This window comes from Agelaius tricolor, unplaced genomic scaffold, assembly GCF_023055355.1.
Source record: "Agelaius tricolor isolate 1412-34295 unplaced genomic scaffold, bAgeTri1.0.p SCAF_6, whole genome shotgun sequence".
Classification (NCBI taxonomy): Eukaryota; Metazoa; Chordata; class Aves; order Passeriformes; family Icteridae; genus Agelaius; species Agelaius tricolor.
Genome location: NW_027269266.1, coordinates 47,813,412 through 47,833,369, shown reverse-complemented (window position 1 = coordinate 47,833,369; position 19,958 = coordinate 47,813,412). Strand labels below are relative to the sequence as shown.

Genomic DNA, 19,958 nt, shown 5'->3' with positions numbered 1-19,958 from the left:
GCAGGCAGTGGCAGTAATAAATAAACTGTATTTGTTTTCTGTAGGCATGGAATGTTTTAGCTCTGGATGGAAGCAATTGGCAAAGAATAGACCTCTTTAACTTCCAAACGGATATAGAGGTTAGTGTCTTTTTTCATTTTTAGGGTATTCTTTATTCCTATTGAGATGTTGAAGAGCATAGCCCATTTTGAGTGCCCTGCATACTGAGCTTGTTTTCACACATTTTAAAGACTAAGATCACGAAAATAGCACTGTGAAGGAGCAAATGAAAATGAACTCTATATTTGCCTTTTTTTTTTCCTGGATGTGTGTTTCAGTTTTGGTTGCCGGCTGTGTGCCAGATGATTTTCATATATCATATACATATAAGGCTCTAGAAATTCAAGCCTGCTCATTTCTAGAAAGGAAAGGTGTAAACGGTGCCTCTGGATGGAGTGAGATTCTTGGAATTGCTTTTACAATCTAGAGGATAGTTTTGCTAGTCCCAAATCCTTCTATGAGGGGGCCATCTAGTGCTGGAAGCTCACTGGACACTTGGCTACAGCATTTGGAGATTAAAGCATTAAAATGCTGGACAACTTTTCTTACTGCAGGCTTGCCTAGATTTGATTTGTGTGTATCTGATTACCATTTTATGACCATTTGTTTCATAAGGTTTAAACCTTGTGTGAATGCAGGAACATGTGAAGTAAAGTCCTTTCCAGTGTATAATGAAAGGTTTAAGGGCAGGCTTGTCTTCTGTAAGAAAAACATGTCTGCATTAATGCTATCATAGATGTGCATAACAAAATAAAATATGACATCTGAAAATGAAGAAAAAAATTAGTGGGGAACAAAAATTCCTTGATTCAATCTGAACTGCTTTATTATTTGTTGATACAAATTAAATGTAGACTACAATAGTAGATTTGTTTCTGTATTTTATGTTTTAACTTCTTAGTTGCATGAATAAAATCCAGATGTGTTTCATTTGCTGTATTTTGCTAACCATGGTACAAACTGTTCCTAAAGTTTTACAGTAACATAGAAAGTAAATTTTTTTCACCACTCTTTAAAAACTTTATTGCCAACTCCTGTGCTCTACTTACCTCAAACAAGAGGATCTTGCAGAGGTAGGAGAAAGATTTTTGGCATCTGCTTCAATCTAAATGTGCCAAAGAAGACTTGGAGCTTTAATGTCATGTTTTCAGTTGCCCTTAATCTTGTGTTCCTCATTTGCTAAGAAATAAAGTAAAACCCCACAGGTCTGCAGTCCTTCCCGTTGATAGGCCTTTTCTGCGTTTGCAGTCACTTTGGTATTTCGAAACACAGAATTGTATTTTCAAGTTTTCAATATTTTTGTCCTATATTTTACCTAGTGGTGTTGCTCTCTGAGATGCTGAGATATTTGTAACATGGGATTCAGGAGAAGGAGTGAAACTAAGTTATGATGTCCTATTGCTGTAAAAAGCTGCTGTGGTTTGTGGCAATTCAGTTACTTCAGTATTGTATTTAAGTACATTTGTAATACATAACTCTTAAATTTACTCATAAAAGTGTGTTCAGCAAGAAATTATTTCACAAATCAGTTCTTCAACAAAAGAGTTTCACATCTGGTGTCTAAGAACTCTTTTTAGCTGTTTTAGTATCATATTTTTTTGTCTATGAATTTAGGACAGGTAAAAGCTCCCAACTATATTTGGCAGCTTTGTGCTCAGTTGGATGTTGTGCTGATTGGTGATTTTTTAGTCAGTACTTGATCTGAGAATATCAAATTATGAAAAATTAGGTTTTGTGAAACTTTTCTTTATTTAAGACTTCACATGGTAGAGAATAAAATGGGAGGGACCCTATAAAAATGTGTTTGTTTAATATCAAAAATGTGTGATCTTGAATTTAAACATACCTTATGATTTCTTGGTATGTGGAACTAATTGTAAGCTGGGGTAGGTTGAAAAACTAGTTTTTTTGAGTGACAAATTATTCGAACAGCTAAATGTATTTGAATGCACAAAAGTTGTCTTCTTTAGCATGCTGGATTTTGGGAGGTTTTACATAAATGAGTTTGGGAAAACTTGGGAAAACTTTCTTTGAATAATTCTTTAGGATTTGGCTTTTTTCTGCAATGTAAATTGAACTTGTATCATATATTATTCATTGAAGAATTTATTCTTACAGTAAAGGTATTTGGCCTTTACTGAGAAATAATACTGATTAATTGAAAAACTTAAAAAATTAAACTAGATTTTCAGTTTCTTTGTTTTGGTGTAAATTCTTTTTGGAGTGATAAGATAAGCACTGTTGCATATGGACCAAGAAACAAGCTCTGCTAAGAAAATATTTTCCCATAGTGATGTCCAGGATGTTAGTATTAGAGAAGGACAATAAGATGTAACAACATGACAACAAAAAATCCACCGGCCTGTAATTCTACACATATTTCTTCTTTCAAAAAATAAAGGGAGAGGAAAAAATGCACAGTGCTGTTAGGTATTAGTCCTGTTGTTGCTGCTCCCACCCAGGTGTTTGGCATCTTTCAGTTGCAAGCTTCCCTAGGCAGGAGCTGTAAAACAGGGACTTGCTGGGGGATGTTGTGATGTACTGGCCTAAGCAAGATCTCTGTGGGCAATTTCAACTTAGGTGCTGTAAGAGTGGCTGGGACCCTTGAGGAGTGGCCAAGCCTCCCATTGCACCTCTGGGGCAGTTCCCTACCCATCTGACAAAACTTGAAGATCATTTTAGTAGTCGTAATGGGTAGGGTCTGCTGTGACAAAAAGTTGAGCTGTGTATGATCGAATGAAAAAAAAGGAAGAAAGAATTAAAGATTGAATTGAATAGTACCTGGGTGTGAGTGGAGATTCCCAACAGGTAACTGTTATTTCTTAAAGCAGAAAAAGAAATTCCAAGAGTTATAGTTCTTACTCTAGTGGGTTGTAGCTGGGACTAGTCTTAACTCCTGGGATTTTTAATTTGGTTAGAATATTGTGTCAGAATAAAACTCAGCTAAATCTTCCTTTTATTTGGTTTAAGGGTCGTGTTGTGGAAAATATATCAAAAAGGTGTGGTGGGTTCCTGAGACAGCTTAGTCTGAGAGGATGTCTTGGTGTTGGAGACTCCTCTTTAAAGTAAGTAAAATCCTTGATGGAGACATCACTTGTTTCCTAATGTGTGCACCAACTGCAATTAGATTACTGTTGTGTCTGTTTGTATTTCTGAGTCCTGACTGATGAGCAAAGTGGGATATTTAGGTAAGTACTAAATACCTTAGTATTGACTAAATGAGACATTAGTTTGAGATCAAAATATAGCTTTTGTTATTTTCTAGCAATGAACTAAGAAATGAAAGCTTGTGCTTTTCAGAAGCGTGGCTTTTTCTTTCATGAGGATTATGTTGATATTGCTCCATTTTCAAGTGGTTAAAATGTTTTCAGACTATACTCTGGCTTCCTTCAATAGTCAGAGTATCAAGATTAGTGGTCATTTTATTGTTTATCATCTAGTCTGGACAAGAGGTGACCCTAGAAACAGGAGGAAGGATAAAGACTGGTACCTACATTGAGTGCCTTCAAAATCAGGAAGGATCTGGAATTCTTTTCTGGGTCAAAATAAGTACAGGCAGGTGACAAGAACATCGTGGGAGGCTCTAGAGAGGACAGTGACCCTTCTTTTACACAGCATATGAACTGAACTGTGCAGTTTGTTCCCAGAAGAATGTTTGAATCCATATGAGCTTTTTCCAATGCAAAATGTTTAGCCAGGTTCCTGTGATATTTCTGTGAGTATTTAAACCCTAAGATCCTACCTCCAGCTGAAGGTGGAGCACCACAAGCACTTTAGGGCTCAAATAACATTTGGAGGAAGTCTTGGAGTCTGGCTTTTTGCAGTTATGCTTTCTTCCTCTCTCCCTGGAGCCTGGGCTGGATGGTGTTCAGTCTCAAGTACTATGGCCATTCTGAGGTGGAAAATATAAGTGCAAAGATTTTGTTATCAGTGGGTATTAAGCTGCTGTCCTGTGACCTTCAGCTATTTCTAAAATTTATAAGTAAGTCAATTCTTTAACTTTTGCCTCTAGAGTAAATTCATGCAGCATTCATTTTCAGATACTTGTTCTGAAAGTGATTTTTCCTCTAAGGCTGTTGGCGTTGAGTTGTTTCTAGATCTGTTAGTTTTGTGGGCAATACTAATTGCTCTATTTATCTTTCTTCTACATCAAACTTTGAGTAAAATGGCCAATTACTGATGTAGGTATTGGCCATATAAGCACTGAATGCTTGTGGCAGGTCTGTCAGGACATGCCCCATGCTTGAATCTCAGAGGCAGTTTGCTGTTCCTCCAAAGTGTAACATCTTTCCAAGTGATTTGAAGAGTGTCTTGATTGTAAATCTCCCTCCAGTATATGAATTTTGGAATAGCTGTTTTGAGTATTCAAGTGGAAACTCTCACCAGTATAACTGCTTACAGGTTTTTTTTTTTCCATTGTTTGCAACCCATGCTGTAGAGCCAGAAGCTGTTACCAGCTGAGCATGTAGTCAGATCTGTTAACCAGGGCAAGCCTCCAGACAAAACTGTTTTTGTGTGTTTCCTTCCCTCCTGCCTATAAAATCCATGCAGCTGAAGGAAACCTGGGCATAAAAACAGTGTTCTGAAATGCAATGTAGCTGTAAATATTACTTTGCACAGATGAAAAGAAAATGTATGTATTTCTTCAGGCTGATTAGTATAATGATATATGCAAGCAGTATAATAGCTCCAATCATCCTTAAAGTTCATATCCAGTAGTGCACACTGATGCCTTTTAATTTTTAAAATAATAAAGAAGCAATTTGCAGCCTACAGGGCATTCCACTGGTAGTTCAATAAACTTAGGTTACCCTTGCTATTGTACCAGGTGTGTCCCTTTCCATTTGCTGTGGGAGCAAGCTCCTTATTGAGACTTGCAAAGGCTTCAGTAATGAGATGTGCAAAAACTCTTCCCAGAAGCCTAATGTGTAACTGATGTAACACTTGAAGCTTTCTGTTCATGCCCTTTGAGTTTTTGTTATGGTATTTGCAGCAAGTTCTGGCTGATATATGACAGAAATAAGCACCTTGCCCAAGTGGTGTTTGAGAGAGAAATGGCACTTTCCTAAGGCCAGGAACTTGCAGTAGGAAAAGGAAGAAGCAACCACTGAGACAAATGTGTTTGAAGCATGCTTTGCAGTTACTCTGTGCCTTGAAGATCCGGCTTTTTGACCAAGGTGGGAGGAGGTACAGGTGGGACAGAGCGCGCTCTAGTGACTGCCTTGCACTCGGGACATTTTATTGATTCAGCTCTTTGTTGTAGGACCTTTGCACAGAACTGCAGAAACATCGAACACTTAAATCTGAATGGGTGCACAAAAATCACTGACAGGTAAGTCAAAGAAGTTTTTTGATTGATGGGAAAATTTGGAAAAAGAAGTAGCTGAAGGTATTTTTAGTGTGTCTGCTGTTTTGCAGCACGTGTTACAGTCTTAGCAGATTCTGTTCCAAGCTGAAACATCTGGATCTGACATCCTGCGTAGCCATCACAAACAGTTCTTTAAAAGGCTTAAGGTAAGAAGATTCAGTGTTCTGTGTTAAAGAAAAGTGTTTAAAGAGCTGTTCAGCATTTAATGAAGTTAAAAAATTGGTGCTGAACCTTTATACTGTGAATCAGCACGGGCTGTATTCTATATCTAAGGCTTCTGGGGTGTAGACTGTGGTGCTTGTGTGTGGTCTTTTCTCATGACTTTTCTGTGGAGGCCTGGCACAGTCCACTGGCTATCATTAATTTCTAACAGTGTGTTTAATTTGGGTTTCCCACTGTTATGACTATTTGAAGGCTGGATTTAACTTTATGTATTTTTTTAATTCTCCCAGTGAGGGTTGCAGAAATCTGGAACATTTGAATCTTTCCTGGTGTGATCAGATTACGAAGGATGGTATTGAAGCACTGGTGAAAGGGTGTAGTGGACTAAAAGCTCTATTTCTTAGAGGTTGCACACAGGTACATAATTGCTTGGGTGATCCTTTAGGAATAAAATTTTATTTTGGGTTTTTGAAATCTCCATGAATTAAAAATGTCATTTTTTATAGTATTTTGTTCAATATTGCAAGATGTGTACATTTTTTGGGCTGCTTTGCTGTGCTTTTAATTTCTTGTTTCTTTTCCTATGTCCAATTTAATTACTAAATACAGTTAGAAGATGAAGCATTGAAACACATTCAAAATCACTGTCATGAGCTTGTAATCCTGAATTTGCAATCGTGTACAGTAAGTATTTGAAGCTTCCAAAGGTACATTCTCTAGAAATCAGAAGTAATTTTGAATGCTAATCAATTGATCTGCTATATACTTCAGTAAGATAGTTAATTTCTGGAGTTTACAGTATTTTGTGTGAAATAGTATCTTTAAATGAGCTGGCTGTTTCTACAGCTGAGTTTTGACTTGAAGTGTTGGGTTATTTTTTTCCCCTTCATTACATCTTTTAAGTGTGGTAAGCTCTGGAGTAAGAATTAACTGCATTCATTCAAATTTCATGAACTGTGTAGCATTTTGGTCTATTCATAATTCTAAGGTTTCTAATTGAGCAGAAGTCATGTTCTGGGCTACATAATAGAGAGTAAAAAGTAATGGCATCATAACTGAAGATGATTCAGAGCCATCTAAGTGGCAGAAGGGCCTGCCTTTCCAATATTAATGGAGAACACATTCATTAGTCATGAAATGACTAGGAATCATTCATGTACTTTTAATTCTACTTAAAGAACACAAATTTTCTTTGCTCTGGTTTATGTTGGCTTTTTCATTGTTTCTGATGTGACTTTTCAGGAATGGGAAAGGCCTTCTTTTAGATTTTAAATATATCTAAGTCATTCTTTCCCTGCAAATAAGCCTTAAAAGATATTGAAATCAATTAGAATTTCAGTGTTTCAGTTATGCAGAGTTGAATAATGAAATTATGTTTTTGTTTGTTTGTTTTTGAAAAGTTTTCTAGTTTTATTGCTAGAAGGTATCATAAAAACCTGCAAACCTTTCAAATCTTTACAGATTGTTCTAGAGTGAATGTAGCATGGGAACATTTTTTGTTAAGATTGAACCTAATAGATTTCTTTAAAGTGTTGAATATTTTTGAGTGTTAGGGATTATTTAAAGTTACATTAAAATTGCAGAAAATAAGAACAATAAGAATACAAAGCTTGAGCTTCCATGATACAGATGTTTAATGAAAGAGAATTTTTCAGTCTGAATGTAGGTGCCCACTGAAGCTGGGCACTGAAAAGAATGGCAGTGGAGTTCCTTCTTTTGGTCAGAACCACACTTAAAGTCAGTATGTCATTTCCTCCCCTTTTACACTTCCTTTTGCTGCCCTTCTCACAAGTTCTTTTTTGTTGTGTTTTGCCCAAGACTAATGAGCCTTTTCTGACTGTTTTTATGGAAGGATCTCAAGTGGATAATCAGTTCTTATCTCTCCCACTTCACAGTGGCATTTGCACAGAAGTGCACCACAGCTTTCCTTTGGTCAGGATGTCTGCTGTTATTTAGTACAAACAAGAAATCCTCCCGAGGGAAAGTAGTTTTTCCTTTCAGTTTTCTGAGTTGCTAGTCTGTGTGTCCTACCTAATTACATGTGCTTTAAAGCTGGATTTCACTGGAGGTGTGTCCTGCTTACTATGGCTTGGAAGCATGCTTCCAGAAGCATCCAGGCTCCATATGATCAAAGGGATTTTTACACAGCAGGTGTCCTTGTGCTTTATATGATCCCCACTGTAATTCCAATGACTCTGTTTTATGGGCCCTGTAAAATGCCAGGCCAGCTCCAGCAGCTGTGGAATGAACTTGTATTAGCTTTGGAAACTGCACATCTGAAAGGTACCATCTTTAGAGAAAGATTTTAGAAACTTGCAGGAACTTGCAGGCATTTTTTGAACACTTTGCTTTCCTGACAGTGATATGGGCATTGAAATCACAAGCAATTTCAGAGTGGAAAATTTTCATATATGACTTGAGGGCTTGTTACAGCAGCATAAAATTTACATAGTCCTTGTCTTCAAAGCCATCCCTTTTTCTAGGAACAGCATCATGTGTATTTCTCAAAGCAAACAGAACAGTTCCAGAAAATAACATGGTGTTAGAGAGTCAAATCCAGACTCCTGATTTGGACAGAACTCCAAAACATATCTTCTTACCTGTAGATTATACAAAATCTTCTGGATCCCCAAAAAGAAAAAGAGACTTTTAATTTTCTGCTGATAATAGTTTGACTGAATTAGTTGCAGAATCTAAACTTCTGATATTAAAAAGTGCTGGGCTGGGGAGGGGGAAGCGTAAGGTAATCTCCCTTTGTGCTGAGCTACTGCGATTTTTCATCCTGTTTTCATCCAGGAATGGTTATTTTTGTGGTAATAGCATCAGAAATATGCTACAGTTGTATGAGCATACTCAAATAAGGGGCTTATACAAGGCTTTCTATTAAAAATACTGGAAGGTCTTTGCTATTTTTGCAAGAGTATTATTAAGCCAGGAAATAAAACAATCTGTTCCACACAGCAGAAAAATTAAATTCATAGTGTTAGGAGGAGGACCAAGAGCTTTTTTCAGAATAGAAGACTTGTAAACCAAATCTTATTTGCACACACACAGTAATCCAGTTCCTGTTGCTATTTTGTGTGCAGCTGCAATGGAGCTATTTCTTATAGTTCCTGTTTCAGAGAGAAAACTTATTTATTCATCTTCTAAATTTGGAGTTACTCCTTACAGAATATCTACTACAAAACGTTTTTGAGAAATTAAAAGTCCTCTTTTGAGTTAAATCTTTCATCCAAAGGGGAATGTATAGGGTAGGGCAAATCTGGCTTTTACGCTTACCTTCTGTAAAAAATGGATTATGTGTAATTGTTTTCCTGTAACTCTTGCTTCAAAAATTATCAGAAGGTGAAGGGTTTTTCCCTTGGGTTCTAATGCTTCAGGGAAAATTAGGTAGTTAGTTCTCCTGCTGTGAGGCTTTGAAATCTCTTTTGCACTGTTCCCAAACTTACACAGTCACTGGAACAGAAGACCTGGACCCTACCAATATATAGGAAGTGAGCACAATTTTAAAAAAAGTGAAAAATTACAAAACAAAAAGCAAAGGGAAAGAGGAAGACAACAGCAAACAACTCTCACTTTGTGATTCAGACTGCCTTAGAGTAGAACTTAAGGTCTGTGGAAAAATACGTAGTTAAGTAGGAATTGTAAAAGTTTACTATCTTCAGTGTTATCTTTGTATGTGGTTTCCTGACTGTGTGTTTTGGTTGAAAATCCAGGTTGCCTTGGTTATATACAGTGTGACAGTAGCAGTTCAGTGGCAATGTCTTGAATTTTGTTCTTGGCTGATTACTTGATAAGGAAGTAACTTCAACCTTCTTCTGTATTGCAGCAAATTTCAGATGAAGGCATTGTGAAAATCTGTAGAGGATGCCACAGACTGCAGTCACTCTGTGTTTCAGGCTGTAGCAACCTGACAGATGCTTCTCTCACAGCACTTGGTCTGAACTGTCCAAGGCTGAAGTGAGTATGTCATGACTGTGTTGTATGTCATGTTCTTACTGGCCTGATCTAAGAAATTCACTTCTGAAGATGAGCTACATTTGCAACCAAAACATTAGGTACATAAACTTGAGGGCTGGTCCTCTGTAGCTTCATATTAATGTAGTTCACTGCATATCAGAAAAGCAAGAGTTAATATATAACATATAAGATGTGCTGGACCCAGCAGTTCAGTTCTGTGCCTCTAGCTAAATATTTTAGGTACTAACTACAAGCAAGAAAAAAAAGATATAAAGCCCATTACTTTTTTAAAAGCTAAGATCTGTGGTTGTGTTGTTTCTTTTGATGTTTGTACTGTGATGTGGTTTTATGCAGTCATTTGTCTTGAAAAATAGCTAAATTATATATGATTATTCTATTTATCTGATTTATTATATTTTATCTGATTATTATATTTAAAGATTTTATTATGAAAGTCCTTTTAATGTGCTCTGCAGTACAGCCTGGTGTTCTTAAACTGAAATAAAGTGTGCTCATGCCTTGGCAAGCATGGACTGATATTTATGAGAGATGTTTTGAACAATAGGGGCTTATCAGTTAAAAATAATATAAGCTTCCACATTGGTGTAATTTGTGCAAACATATATGTTATGGTGGGCTTTAAAACCATAGCTCAGTTATGCAGCAGCTCCCTGGTTATGGAGACATATTGTAGAGAGAGATAATACTTCTAATTTTAATGTAGAGTAAATAAAAAGATTTTTGAATGACAAATGGCCATTTATGACAGGAATATGCAGGAGTCAGAAGTTAGAGTTAAATCACAGACAGTGGAGGAATGAGTAGTCTGTAAAAATTAGGGGATGCTGCATTCAAATTCCAGTATACCATATGCTGACACACAGTGTTCCTTTAGCTGAATGGGTGAAAAAGAGCTTTTGTTACTGCAGAAGACCTGTCCTTAAGACAATTCCAGGCTGACAGTCCCCTTTGTGTCCCTGTTCATACTTATTAGGAGCTTAGGAGCCTTTTGGCAAACCTACTGGGTTCTCTAGAAAGCTGTGCTGTTACTGCTGGTCTTTTTCCACCATTTCTCTCATTCTCTCAATTAGCATCTCAGATGGGAAATAAAAGGAGGTCTAAACTGTTGCTAGTTGTGCAGTTCTTTCCAAGGGCAGTACAAGTGCAGCAGGAATTGTTTCAGCTTTGGTAGGAAAACTGTCAGCCACGAGGGGGAAGGCGTCTGCTGCTCTGCTCCTGTAATGAGGAGCAGCACAGGGAAAGAAAATGACCCTTTGCAGTGATTGCTGCTGAGGATTACTGCATATTGGAAGGACAGAGGATGCAGCTGGTTACAGCTAGACTTTTGGGACCATGGATGGAAAGTACTTGATAAAAATTATGTTGGAAATCAAAGGGAAATGTAATTCCACACCTGTTCTGTACCTTTTGAATATTTCAGTGTTGAGTGTGAAAGAAAATGCTGCTGCCTGTGTTGGACTTGCTGACCCTGTCAGGAAAATTTTGAGTATTTTCTGTGCTGTGCTACTCTCACTTCACTTCAGGATCTTGAAAGTCCTACTATGCTGCTTTCCATGATAGTGCTGCATTTCCCTGATTCACTTGTGACCAGTCACAAGTATCTCCTTGGGCAGAAACTTAGGTCAAGCTTTCAGCAGACCCTTCAGCTATATTTCTTATCTCACATCAACATACAGATATCTTGTCATCCCTCTTTACATTTGTTCTTTCAGGGGCTTGGTACCATCTCTTTCTTTTTTTTTTCTTTATTAGCACTTTTTAATGCTATAATACTTGTAGGTATTTTGGCAAGGCTTGTCAAGCAAAGCACCTGTGAACAATGAATGCCTTTGTCTGGGTGGGACTGTGAAAGTCAGGATCATATTCCTTTCAACCCCACCAGCTGCTAATTCCACAGGAGCAGGGAGGTGCTGAGTGCAGAGACATTCCAGGTGTGCCCAAAAGCAGCTGTAGGCAATGAATGCAACTCTGAGTCTGGCTCAGAGAACATTTCTTCATAAGAGTGGCAAATCCCCTTTGAATATCATTTTGTCTCATCAACTCCTATGTTAGATACTTTTTCACAAGTCACTGGGTGGGAAACTCATGTCAGCTGTAACAGGAAAAAAAAGAGCCCTCTGTATTTAAGCACAATCACTAAAACAAAAGCAAAAATTAGAACTTTGCTCATTATTTCCATGCTACCCAATGCCGTCCCACCTGTTTTTTTCATTCTGGGGCCTGATTAATGCAGCATGTGTGATTAAAGCTCACTCCCCATTCTCCTGCCCTGTCTGCACACCCAATTTCAGGGCAGCTAGAGCTGCTTATCTTCTGGTTTCTTATTCCTCTGTTTCTATCGTTGTCTTTTCAACTGGGTGTGCAGGAAGTAGTGTCCTCACTATTTTGGGTATCATTGCAGATGTCATTGCCTATCCACCCCCCTTTAAAGTCAGCCATGTAATGAGATGGGGTTTGTAGCAAGTAATTGATGAAAGGAGTTAGAAGGGTGACAAATGTGACCTGAACTGTGGGAGTTTTTTTGTGGTGGTGGTGTTTTTTTCCTTCCTATTTGGTATCACGGGCAACTTTCAGAATAGCTGAGAGTATTTTATGATAGCCTGCTAACTGCCTGTGAAGGGCACAGAATTCCTGAATATAAGTCTGTAAAGTAAGTCCCAGAAGTATTAAAACCATCAATTTGGGAAGAGATGCCTGTCTTGTACTTAGCTTGAATTTCCCTCATACTTCTGAACCTTGTTGGAAGACTGGAACTCTGAAAGTGGCTTTTCAAGCTTGTGGGGCTGCTCAGCTCTAAATTTGCTGCCCTCTTGCTTTTGCCTTGGAAGAGGCTGACCCAGCAAAGTCATAGTCAGAGCCCCACATCCCCACATTCCCCCCTTCAATGGGGTTGGAATTCATTCATATACCCAGTGTGGCTTTTCCCTTTGCACTTTCTCTCTAGGGAGAGAGTGTTCTAATGGCCTCCCAAACCAGTGGAAGGATCTGGAGGCTTCTGAGTATTGCCACAAAAAGTTCTTTTGTCCCTCTTTCCCTGCCTGCTCCTCCCTGCCAGCCCTAGCAGTGGTTGCTGTGGTAAGTTGCACTCAGTTTGCGCTGCTCATCCCATGGCACTGCGGTTTCCCCTTACTCGTCTTGATACTCACTCCACCTGCAAAGGAAAGTGTTCCTTAAAAAAAGGACAAAGACAACAAATGGGATGGAGGCCTGTTGTGCATACTAGTTGTGCTCTTTGGGGCAGTTGACCTTCTGGGATTTCTTTTTCCTTGGTACTACTTCCCAGTGCCTGTTGGAAGAGTGTTAGGATTACCTTTCCAAAACACTGTTGTTTTCTTTAAGGTTGTGTTGATATAGTTTGTTGTTCTTACTGCAGCTTGGAGGTTTTTAGCTCCATGCTTTCTGGTAACTTGCTTCACTGTGCTTCATGCAGAGGCTCTGAGGGGATTTCTAGTAAGCACTTTCTCAGTTTTGTCATTTCCCAGCAGCCTGTGCTTAGATAACAGATGTAGGCTTCATCTGCATTTTCCTTAACTCAGGGTTTATTTTCCCAAAGCTTTCCTCAGATAACACATGAGAAAACTTGGTCACTATGCTTTTAGTGAAACAAGAGGTTAAAATGACCCTCATTGTGTATAATTTTTTTCCACTAAATGTTCTCTGACTGTCAGAATCTTCTGATAAACTGAATTAAGTCTGCTTTTTCATTTCAAGTCACGGTGAAAAATAGGGGGAGGATGTGTGTAAGAGTGTATTTCTGTATATATACACATACTTTTACTATCGAGAACCTTGAAGTTGCAGAAGACAGATTTGTATCTCAAATGCATTTGCTTTTCTCTATGTTAATGTTTTCTTTAACATTTAAAACTTTTCCAGGATTCTGGAAGCTGCAAGATGTTCACATCTCACAGATGCTGGGTTTACCCTTCTCGCACGGGTAAGGGTCATTTCAGAAGGTTACAGCTCGCCCTGGTTCATTGCTGCTGAGCAGCTGTGAATCGATGTAGTCCTGCTGGGAAGCAACCTGAGAAGAGGAAAATTAAAGTAGAAAGAAGCCAGTGGAGGAGGGGACTAAAAAGCTATTTCATTTCTGGATTATACTTAGATCTGCAACTTGATCTAATTTGCCATCTATCATTGCATTTTTCACTTTTTTCCTCTCTTTTTTCATTTGTTTCAATTGTGTTTATTACACTTAACATAATTCTAGACTCATGTTATATATTCTAGCCAAATTTCCCTTATATTGATGGCACACACCCTTGTGATATTTACATTTAAAAAATCAGCGTATAATTGATTGTTCTGAAGATAACTTTAAATTACAGATCACTTACATTATCCATTATAAACTATAAGCACTTGTGCCCTGGTTCATGCTGTAAATCCATACAGAAAGCATATTGGTGGTGTCAAATGCTTCATGTTAGACTTGGGTGTTTGCTGGTTAGGAAATCTGAACACTAAAATTCTACTCTGTAAATGGGATTTATGCTGCTGATATTTAATGTGAATGAAAAGGTTTTTTTTTTTTGGTGGCCACCTAAAAAAACCACTCTGTTTAACCACTAAAACCCTGTTTAAAACCCAGAGTGGTTTTCTGATTGTCCAGCACTACATCCTCAGGCTCTTGGTGGTCACCTCAAGCCTGCTCTTAAACCTTTTTTTCCCTATTCCTGGAAAAAACAGATTGGGAATTGAGCCAACCTTTGGCAGTGTGTGGTCTGCTGCAAGGTCACAAGGTTACATCCTTTTCTTGAAATTAGTCATGATCAGATACTGAAAGCACTTCTGAAAGCTTGCTGGGGGTCTCTCAGAATGTTGCTCTGAGAAAATTGTGTAGGTGTGACAGCAGCTTCCTTCTGCCCTTAAAGTAGACCCTATTTTCATATTTTCAGCATTTATTGCCAAAGCAGTTTGGGTTTAAGGCTTCTTTCTAATGTATGACAACAAAGAGAAATGTGCCATGGGCTTAAGTGTATTCCAGGTGAGTCAGGTGCAGCTGATAAAGGCAGAAGTTGGGTTCATGTGTGTGCAGAGGAGCTGGCTTTAGTGCATGGGCTGTAAATACTGTGGGTTTGGAGTGAGGGGGGAAGGGAAGCAGGGCTGCTGAGCACTGCTATGTCCTGTTCAAACCTTACAGGACTAGGAGGAGACATTTCACTTCATAGGAGAAAGGCTGAAATGTAGATGTTTCAGAAGGAGGCGGGGTATTGCTTGTTAATTCATTTGTTTATTTCTTTTTTTTTGTCATTTGATGGTGATCAAATATTTGAAGAGATTTAGATCACAGTTTCGTCTTGCAAGCTGTGCTGTCCCATATTATAAGCCCTGTGCATAATTTTATGTCTATATGTTGTTTTATTTTATTTTTTTTGTTTATCTGTTCATTTTTTGTTTATTGTAGAATTGCCATGAGCTGGAGAAGATGGACTTGGAAGAGTGTGTTTTGGTGAGATTTGATATGAAAAGGAATATTGAATGTCCAGTGTAATAATGCAATACATTAACACCTTCGTCTAGATGTTCTTTGGTTTTTATAAATAGTGTTTATGGTAAGAAATAAAAATAATTATTGGGAAATTCTATACAGGGAAATACTTGGAGAGTAACAGGTGAGGAGTTGTTTTCCACAAATAACAGAACCCTCATCTGGTACAGAAAGAGATGTAGGGTACAGAAAGAGATGTTGTAGGGTTGCCTCTCCTGCTGTCTGTTGCTTATGGCTGATGTTTGGTTTCTTTTATTCCCAGATAACTGACAGCACATTGATACAACTTTCCATACACTGTCCTAAGCTTCAAGCATTGGTAAGTGTAACTCCTGGTCTGTGGCCTGTGGTGCTCCCCCTGGAAGGACACACAGGGACAACTCCTGCAGTACAAGCCCAGGCTGTTCACTCTGTGTCTAGAAATAATTCCTGATGTACAGCGACACTGTGCGAAATATGTGCAAGTTTCATAAGTATTCTAAAAGCAGCACTCCTAAAATATTTATATGCATTGTGTGTGATTAAAAAAATGTTACCAAATCAGTGAGTAAAAACCAGAAAGCTTTTATTTTATGGTTAACATCCTTCATATTTGATTTAACTTAAAGCACTTAGATTCTTTATGGATATTCTCAAGTGTTTGGTAATGGTTTTCTTAGGGAGTATGACACTTCACATCAAATATTGAATAAACAAAACCACCCAGAGAAGATAAATGTAATCACTCTGTAAGCAGTTTTGCATGCAAGCACTTTTTTCCAAGCACTTTTTTACATTTGCATAATAAATTATGGAAGGTTTCCTTGGACTTGACTTTTGAACATAATTGGAGAGGACTGAGAGTGGGGTACCTTGCTTACTGGATTTCAAAGAACTGTTTTCTAGGGAGTGGTAGCTTAGATCTTTCAGATCATCAAACCCAATTGTGTTTGGGTTAACCCATTTATGTTGAGGTAACATAAATTTGTTTGTTCTTCAATAAAGGTACTTGAAAATTGCTGGATTGTTCTTACAGTAGGAGCTCCTGTATTTCAGGCCAGTTGTCTTTTTAGTGTAGATTTGTGATAACTACTTAGATCTACATGAGAGAACAAGTATCTTTATAATCTGTTCTTAGATGGGATTAAAGGAAGGTGTTCTGCTTCCTTAATTAAATTGTGTTATGATTAGTGTTACTAAGGTAGCAGCATGAGGAGAGATGGCTTTTGAAAGGAGCTTGTTCACTATTTAATGTTGTTGGTTTTTTAATTTTTTCTTATCAACTGTCCAGTTTCATTTCTGAACTCTCATTCTTGATGTAAAACCAAATGAGTTGTCAGGAGCTGTGGAGCCATTTATATGGGACACATTTTTATATTGTAATCTCAGTTGCAGCCAGTTCTTGCTCAACTGGTACAAAAGATCTCTTACAAAATCAGTTCTGTCAGTGCTTCAACAGAGATACCATAAAACCTCATAAATCCCAAGCATTTTTTTCTGAGCCTGCTCCTCTTTGCTGGCCTTTGTGTGTTTGCCTAAAGACAGGGAAGTGTGGCATTGGTAAAACATCACAGCTTTCCTAAGGGAACCAGAAAACTTGATTTCTTTGGTGTATTTAGATCCTTATATATAGGAAGGATACATACTCAGAGATTGTGTGTGAACAGCAGTGGCTGAGAATTACAGGAAAAGACAAGACAAGGCAGGCAGGTGCCAAATACAGTGCATGAGCTAATCTTGGTGTTCCCAATGTCCTGTAAACTCCTTTGCAGCTGTGCTTTAGGGTATTTGCAGTTAGAACAAACATTTTGGAGTTGCAGAGATTGACGTTGGAGTTGCTTTTGTCTTGTTTGGAGATTCAGTAGATGGTGGAAATGGGCAAATCTTCATCAGTATTAGAATGTTTTATTGCCTAATGCACTTAAGAAGTTATTTCTGGTTAATGTATTTAATTGTACATTTAAATTAGTAGAGCAACTGTGAAATACTCATGATAGTCCTGAAGATGAGAAGAGAATTGAATTCTTCACAGCATGTGAAGTTCTCATAGTATGTCATGCCATACTTGATTTATGCACAGCTTTTAGTATGTATTAACAACAATAACAGAATTTGACCATATCTCTTTGTTCTTATGATTTCAAGTGTGTATTTGTAAAATTCCACATTATTAATGCTTTTTAGTAGGCTTGGAAAGTCAGAAAAATCCTGTGGTTTACTATGAAGTGTGTATAATTTGGCATATTTGTTCTACAAAGTTCTGCGAACTCAGCTGTACATCCTGTATTGTCCTTGCAGTACCAATACCGTGTCCCAGGAAAGCTGATTTTATAAGCTGCTTACTTCCTGGGATGGAACACTCCTAATTAGCCAACAGCTTCACACAGCCTCCTGTCCTTCCTTGGAACAGCAGCTCTGCTATGAACATTGGTTAACCCTGCAACTGCTGGTGGTCCCCAGGCTCTGAGCCAAACCAAGTGCACAGAGAAAGGAGATACAGGAGAGAGCTGATGTGTTGGAAGACTTGAGAGACTGCCTGAATGGGTGTCAGGAGTTAAAACACTGTTGGTAGGGACAAGCACTTCATTTCTGCTGTCTTTTGGAGACAGATTGCCCTCGTGGTGTTGCTTGGAGTCCCTGCTGGGTGCTCACACTTGGCGTGTAAAATTGGACCAGCTGGAGCTGAAGGTGGCTCCTGTCAGACTCCAGGGAGATGCAGACCTGTCTCCCAGCCTTTCTTGGGTTCCCTGCTCATTCTGTAGAGCAAAGATGAAAAATGTTGAGGCCAAATTGTTTCAAAGAGCAGGACAGACCTCATGTGTTTGTTAGCAGGAAGGAAATGCTCTGACTGTACCTGAGGTGAAGTAAGGTTGGAAGTCCCCAGGTTGCCTTTTCAGGCTGGAATGAAAAGATGTGTTGTACCCAGAGAGGGGAAAAGTTGTGTGTTAGAGTTGGGGGTTTGGCAGGAGGTCCTTTTGAGCCCTGCTATTTGCTTGCCCTGAGTTAAAAAGTGCTTGATGTTTCTTCATCAATTACTGTCTGAAAAAAACTACTTGGGGCAAGGAAATGCTACTTCATTACCCAACACTGTTAGACTTAGGTACAAGTACAGGCAGAACTCAGGGCTGAGCATAAAGCAAGGCACCAGCTCAGAGCCCAGGGCAAGAGGAGAAGAGTTCACAGATCCTGCACGTTTCACTGGGGAAGACTTGAGAGCATTTGTTTCAGTGGTGACAAAGAGTGGATTTTTCAGCTGCCTCTGAGGAATGTCTGTTTCCTGTTGTTGTCATCATCCGTGCTTCTCCAAAAGTCATGAATTCCCTGAAGAAATGAGGAGAGTGCTTTATGTGGTGCCACTGCCCGAGATGCAACATCATTTTCCGTGTTCTTCAAATTCAAGGGAGTAAAAAAATATGCTGAAGAGGAGCAGATTTTTTTGGTTTATTATGCTGACTGTTGCAGAAAAGACTGCTCCTGCAGCTGTACAAGATGTTTATTGCTCCTTGTCTGTACAGCCTGAGGTGCCAAATGTTCATGGCTTGTTTTTCTTTGAAATCATTATTTGGCAAATCAGTCTATTGTGATTGTTCTCCATCTGTGTGGACTTGCACGGGCTTGGTGTATGTATGAGACCATGGCAGCTGTGAAACAGTAACCCCTGAGCAGATACTCATCTATTCCCCTATGTTCTCGATCATCCTTTAAAGTTGTTTCTGGCACAGAGCTGTTTGCACTGTGTGGGACAATTGGAAAAGAATTCCCACATTCATAGAGAGCAGAGGGGCCTGAGGAGTTTTGCTGGTGATGTGTTTTGGGAGTCAGCTTGTTTTGAAGCAAAGTTAAAATCAAGTACAGCCATTTTGTTAAGTAAAGCAGTTTCTTTTTTTATTCTTATGGGTTTCAGCTGTTTATTATTTGTAGCTGTTTAACCACTGGAGTGAAGGAGGTTGAAGAGGACTTCTGCTGTCCAGAGGCTCGAGTAACTGAGGGATGTTGTTAATTGTTTTCTCTCTGTTTCAGAGCTTATCTCACTGTGAACTGATCACTGATGATGGGATTCTTCATCTGAGCAACAGCACGTGTGGGCACGAGAGGCTGCAGGTGCTGGAGCTCGATAACTGTCTCCTCATCACGGACGTGACTCTGGAGCACCTGGAGAACTGCCACAACCTGGAGAGAATCGAGCTGTACGACTGTCAGCAGGTCACACGAGCTGGCATCAAACGGATCAGAGTAGGTGTTTCCTGCCTTGTTCCCGTGGAAATGCCAGAGCTCTTGGTGCTGCTTGAGATTGTAGGAGTCCTACAGGTGTCCCAGGCATGGAAGGCTGGATAAACCATCTGACTGTCCTTCTGTTAGGTCCCCATGTGTGTAACTTCCCTCTATGAACAGCAGTAATTGTCAGTTCTAACTTGTGACATTTTGTTGTTGGAATGATGAGCTCTTATCTTCTGCCTTCTGTATTTTTTTCAAGTAGAGTCCTCTGTTTTTAGGAGGGTGTAGTGGCATGCTAAATCCTAAATACATGTTAATACACAGAGCCAACAGTAAAACATCTGCATGGATATTTCAGTTGATGGGCTGTGGGGCCTCAGGCCCTGGAACCCAGCCCCAAACCTTTCCCCTGAGTATCTCACCCATTAGGTCAGAGACCACCTGCATTGTAGAGGCAGCGTTTTAGCCTTCAAATTAAACTTGTCTGAGGCTTCGTATCCCAAATTTGCATCCAAACATTTTTGCAACTGGAAAGATCATCCCTGATGGTGATAGTGACTCAAATTGAAGGCAGAAGCACAATTTTATTTCATGCTACTTTCCAGGATGAGAACAGCAGCAGAAATATGGGAGATAAGGTTCAGAGAAGTTGTCCCTTAGTAGCCAGGGTCCACCCTCTTGCCCCTATAGCAAACCTGTGCCTCTCCTGCTGTGCTGTCTGGG

General features: G+C 39.0%; 1 protein-coding gene across 2 annotated transcripts in view; it reads left to right on the top strand.

Annotated features, from left to right (window-relative positions):
- The window catches only part of FBXL2 (F-box and leucine rich repeat protein 2), a 51,508-nt gene that overhangs the window by 29,401 nt on the left and 2,149 nt on the right, over positions 1 to 19,958 (top strand). The window contains exons 4-14 of one of the 2 annotated variants that reach the window (XM_071429743.1): positions 45 to 119; positions 3,010 to 3,104; positions 5,303 to 5,371; positions 5,458 to 5,553; positions 5,860 to 5,986; positions 6,179 to 6,253; positions 9,399 to 9,529; positions 13,427 to 13,487; positions 14,958 to 15,002; positions 15,304 to 15,360; positions 19,041 to 19,253. In XM_071429743.1, coding sequence (XP_071285844.1) covers positions 45 to 119; positions 3,010 to 3,104; positions 5,303 to 5,371; positions 5,458 to 5,553; positions 5,860 to 5,986; positions 6,179 to 6,253; positions 9,399 to 9,529; positions 13,427 to 13,487; positions 14,958 to 15,002; positions 15,304 to 15,360; positions 19,041 to 19,253 — 1,044 coding nt within the window. Of the gene's footprint in view, positions 1 to 44; positions 120 to 3,009; positions 3,105 to 5,302; positions 5,372 to 5,438; positions 5,554 to 5,859; positions 5,987 to 6,178; positions 6,254 to 9,398; positions 9,530 to 13,426; positions 13,488 to 14,957; positions 15,003 to 15,303; positions 15,361 to 19,040; positions 19,254 to 19,958 lie in introns of those variants that run through there. The other variant, XM_071429744.1, reaches the window with a different exon arrangement.